Genomic DNA, 2573 nt, shown 5'->3' with positions numbered 1-2573 from the left:
CTCGGCTTTTAGGCAGTTGGAGATAGAAATCTGAGAAAAACTCTTTTAAGAAACTTTACCCACTTTGATGGGCCCTGACCTGGTTAACAAGGCCCCACAAGTGGGAAAGAGTTCCAGGAACAGCATGGCCTTCAAGGTTCATGCCAGCAGAGGGGGAGGCCGGGCCTCCTCTGGGTCTCACCACTGACCCCATCTCTCTCTCTCCACTGACCAGGCCCAGCCATCTTCTGAGCAAGTACCCAGGTGAACTAGGGCCACTCCTAATGTGTATCCTCGACAAAACTTTGGTTCCACCTTCTCCGAAACTCCTTTCTTTTTTGTTACCTTTCAAGCAAAAAGTAACACAGAAGAGAGGTGACTGCTCCTTCCACAAAGCACAGCATAATAAAACGTTTGATCAAAATATTTTAATAAAGATTCTTTCTGACATAGATACACATACAAATGGTCGTACATAGCTGTCATAGTCTGATTGACCTATTGAATATATATATCATTCTTTATACATCCAAAACCCACCAACAGATCCATCATAGCTCCCAACTCGCCATCCAACCTGACAAACTAAATTTGTATTATCTGCAAGGAGTGGAAAATAGCAGGACTCCATTTTTAAAAAAGGTTTTCTTGATTTTCATAGGATAGAAAGGCAGGCAAACAGCCATGCAAACTAAAACTGAAAGCTCACTTTGGGTAAATAGCTTCTTGCTCTTCCTTAGTTTTATTTTATTTCTTTTTAAATTTTATTTTATTTTTTTAGAAAAATAACAAAGGATTTCACACCATAGGCAAATCAAACTAGTCTTTTAACTTAAATAATTCTCCACAGTTAAAATAACTTATATATGTACATATATATTAAAAGCAATTAAATTAGACCTTTAAAAAATGCACAGCACAGCCTGGAAAAATATTTGCTTAGCACGGTGTCTTACTGATAGGATCTATTGCTGTGATGTCTTTCCCTTTTAGAATGCAAAGGAGTCCCCTTTCAAAAAAGAGATCAATTCATCAATTAAGAATACACCTTTCCTGTAATTTTTGGACTGAAGCAATTTATTAAAGCTCAATTTAAATACAGGGATGATGCAACTGAAAAAAATTCAGGTGACCTTTGATAAACCTAAGCAGCTCAGATACATCAATAGGTCTCTTCATACTTGTTGGCATATAGATCTTTTAAACACTTGGCACACAGTATAAGTTAATCTATAAAACAATTTTAGAGGCATTAAAAAAAATCTGCACATAAGACCCATACCTTAATACATGATAAATACTGTGGATGTGGAAGGGTCATTGAAGAATAACAAATAAATACCATGAATTGTTAATACATCATTGCAGAGTGGAAAGTAACAAGGTGCACATAAATATTTTTAAATGCAATTCTTTCAGCCACAGTCAGTTTTTTTATAACACTCTTGCCAAAACTTTTGAGCATTTTCACAGGATTAAAGTTCCGAGACAATAAAAAATACAAGTCTTCCATAGCAACGTGTCTCTTTCGTTCTGTTTTGTTTGTCTTTCACTTAAATAAATCTACCTTTCAAGTTTTTCTCCTGGCTCAGAATCAAAATGTATTTTCAAGTGTCCTTTCTGATTTGTCTGAATGAATATTCCGTCCCACGAGCCACCCAACCCCGGACTCCTCCTCTCCCCCCCTCAGCACTAGCCAAATTCACAATTATTAGGAGGATTAGTATTTTGCCATTTAATACTCTCCACGCTTAATAACCAAGCGACTATCGTCAACTTATTTTTAACATTAAAGGAAAACTCTGCTTCCTCGCGGTCTAGGCTGCCACAAGTTGCCACTTTTCTGAGAAAAAAAAAAAAAAAAAGACATCAATACTCCAGCCCAACTCCACCTCCCTCTCCCTCCCTCCCCACCCCAAAGACCGAAATTCTGGGGATGTCAAGTCTGAAAGTCCCGTTTGTCTCTGATACGTCTCCTGTTTTCGCCTCTGCTTTGTTTGCTCTGCAAGTGTTTCACAACTACCAGGGGACCAAAATAAAGGGGTGGGGGGGGCAGCTTTTCCCATTCCTCTAGCTTTCGGGTCGGTCTTGTGTTTTCTCGAGGGGTGAGGGGTGTTTAAGGCTTCTCCGTGCACTGTTTGCAGAGGCTGGAGGAGACGCTGTTGAACAGGGCGCACTTCTCCGGGCAGGAGGCGGCCGGGGGCAGCCCGGCGCTGAACGGGTACCCCGCAGCCTGCTCGTAGGCGCCGAGGGCCGGGTGCAGGGCAGCGGCCGCCGCCGCCGCCGCCGCGGAGCTGGGCAGCGAGGCGGCGGAGATGGCCTGGCCCTGGTTGAGGTAGGCGACAAGGCGCCGCATCTCCTCCAGGGCCTGCGCCTGCATGAGGATGTAGTTCTTGGCGAGCAGCAGCGTGGCGATCTTGGAGAGCTTGCGCACCGAGGGGCTGTGCGCGTAGGGGATGACGGCGCGCAGCCCGTCCAGCGCGTCGTTCAGGTCGTGCATCCGCCGGCGCTCCCGGGCGTTGATGTTAAGCCGCAGCGCCTTTTGCTCTTTGGATTTCTTGCTGCTGCTGCTGCCGCTGCCGCCGCCGCCGCCG

General features: G+C 44.5%; 1 protein-coding gene across 1 annotated transcript; it reads right to left on the bottom strand.

Moving 5' to 3' along the window:
- Positions 1–391: 391 nt before the first annotated feature.
- Positions 392–2567, bottom strand: BHLHE22 (basic helix-loop-helix family member e22). Its single transcript, XM_023533254.1, has one exon. It carries the CDS (start codon positions 2477–2479, stop codon positions 2096–2098), a length of 384 nt encoding a protein of 127 aa, XP_023389022.1. The 5' UTR covers positions 2480–2567; the 3' UTR covers positions 392–2095.
- Positions 2568–2573: the final 6 nt, after the last annotated feature.

The sequence above is a fragment of the Pteropus vampyrus genome, unplaced genomic scaffold (genome assembly GCF_000151845.1).
Source record: "Pteropus vampyrus isolate Shadow unplaced genomic scaffold, Pvam_2.0 Scaffold99, whole genome shotgun sequence".
Lineage (NCBI taxonomy): Eukaryota > Metazoa > Chordata > Mammalia > Chiroptera > Pteropodidae > Pteropus > Pteropus vampyrus.
This window is presented reverse-complemented; position numbering and strand designations above follow the sequence as displayed.

Bases quoted from the DNA above. Each gene is read 5' to 3' on its own strand.
- BHLHE22 (XM_023533254.1), bottom strand. From the start codon at position 2,479: ATGCACGACCTGAACGACGCGCTGGACGGGCTGCGCGCCGTCATCCCC.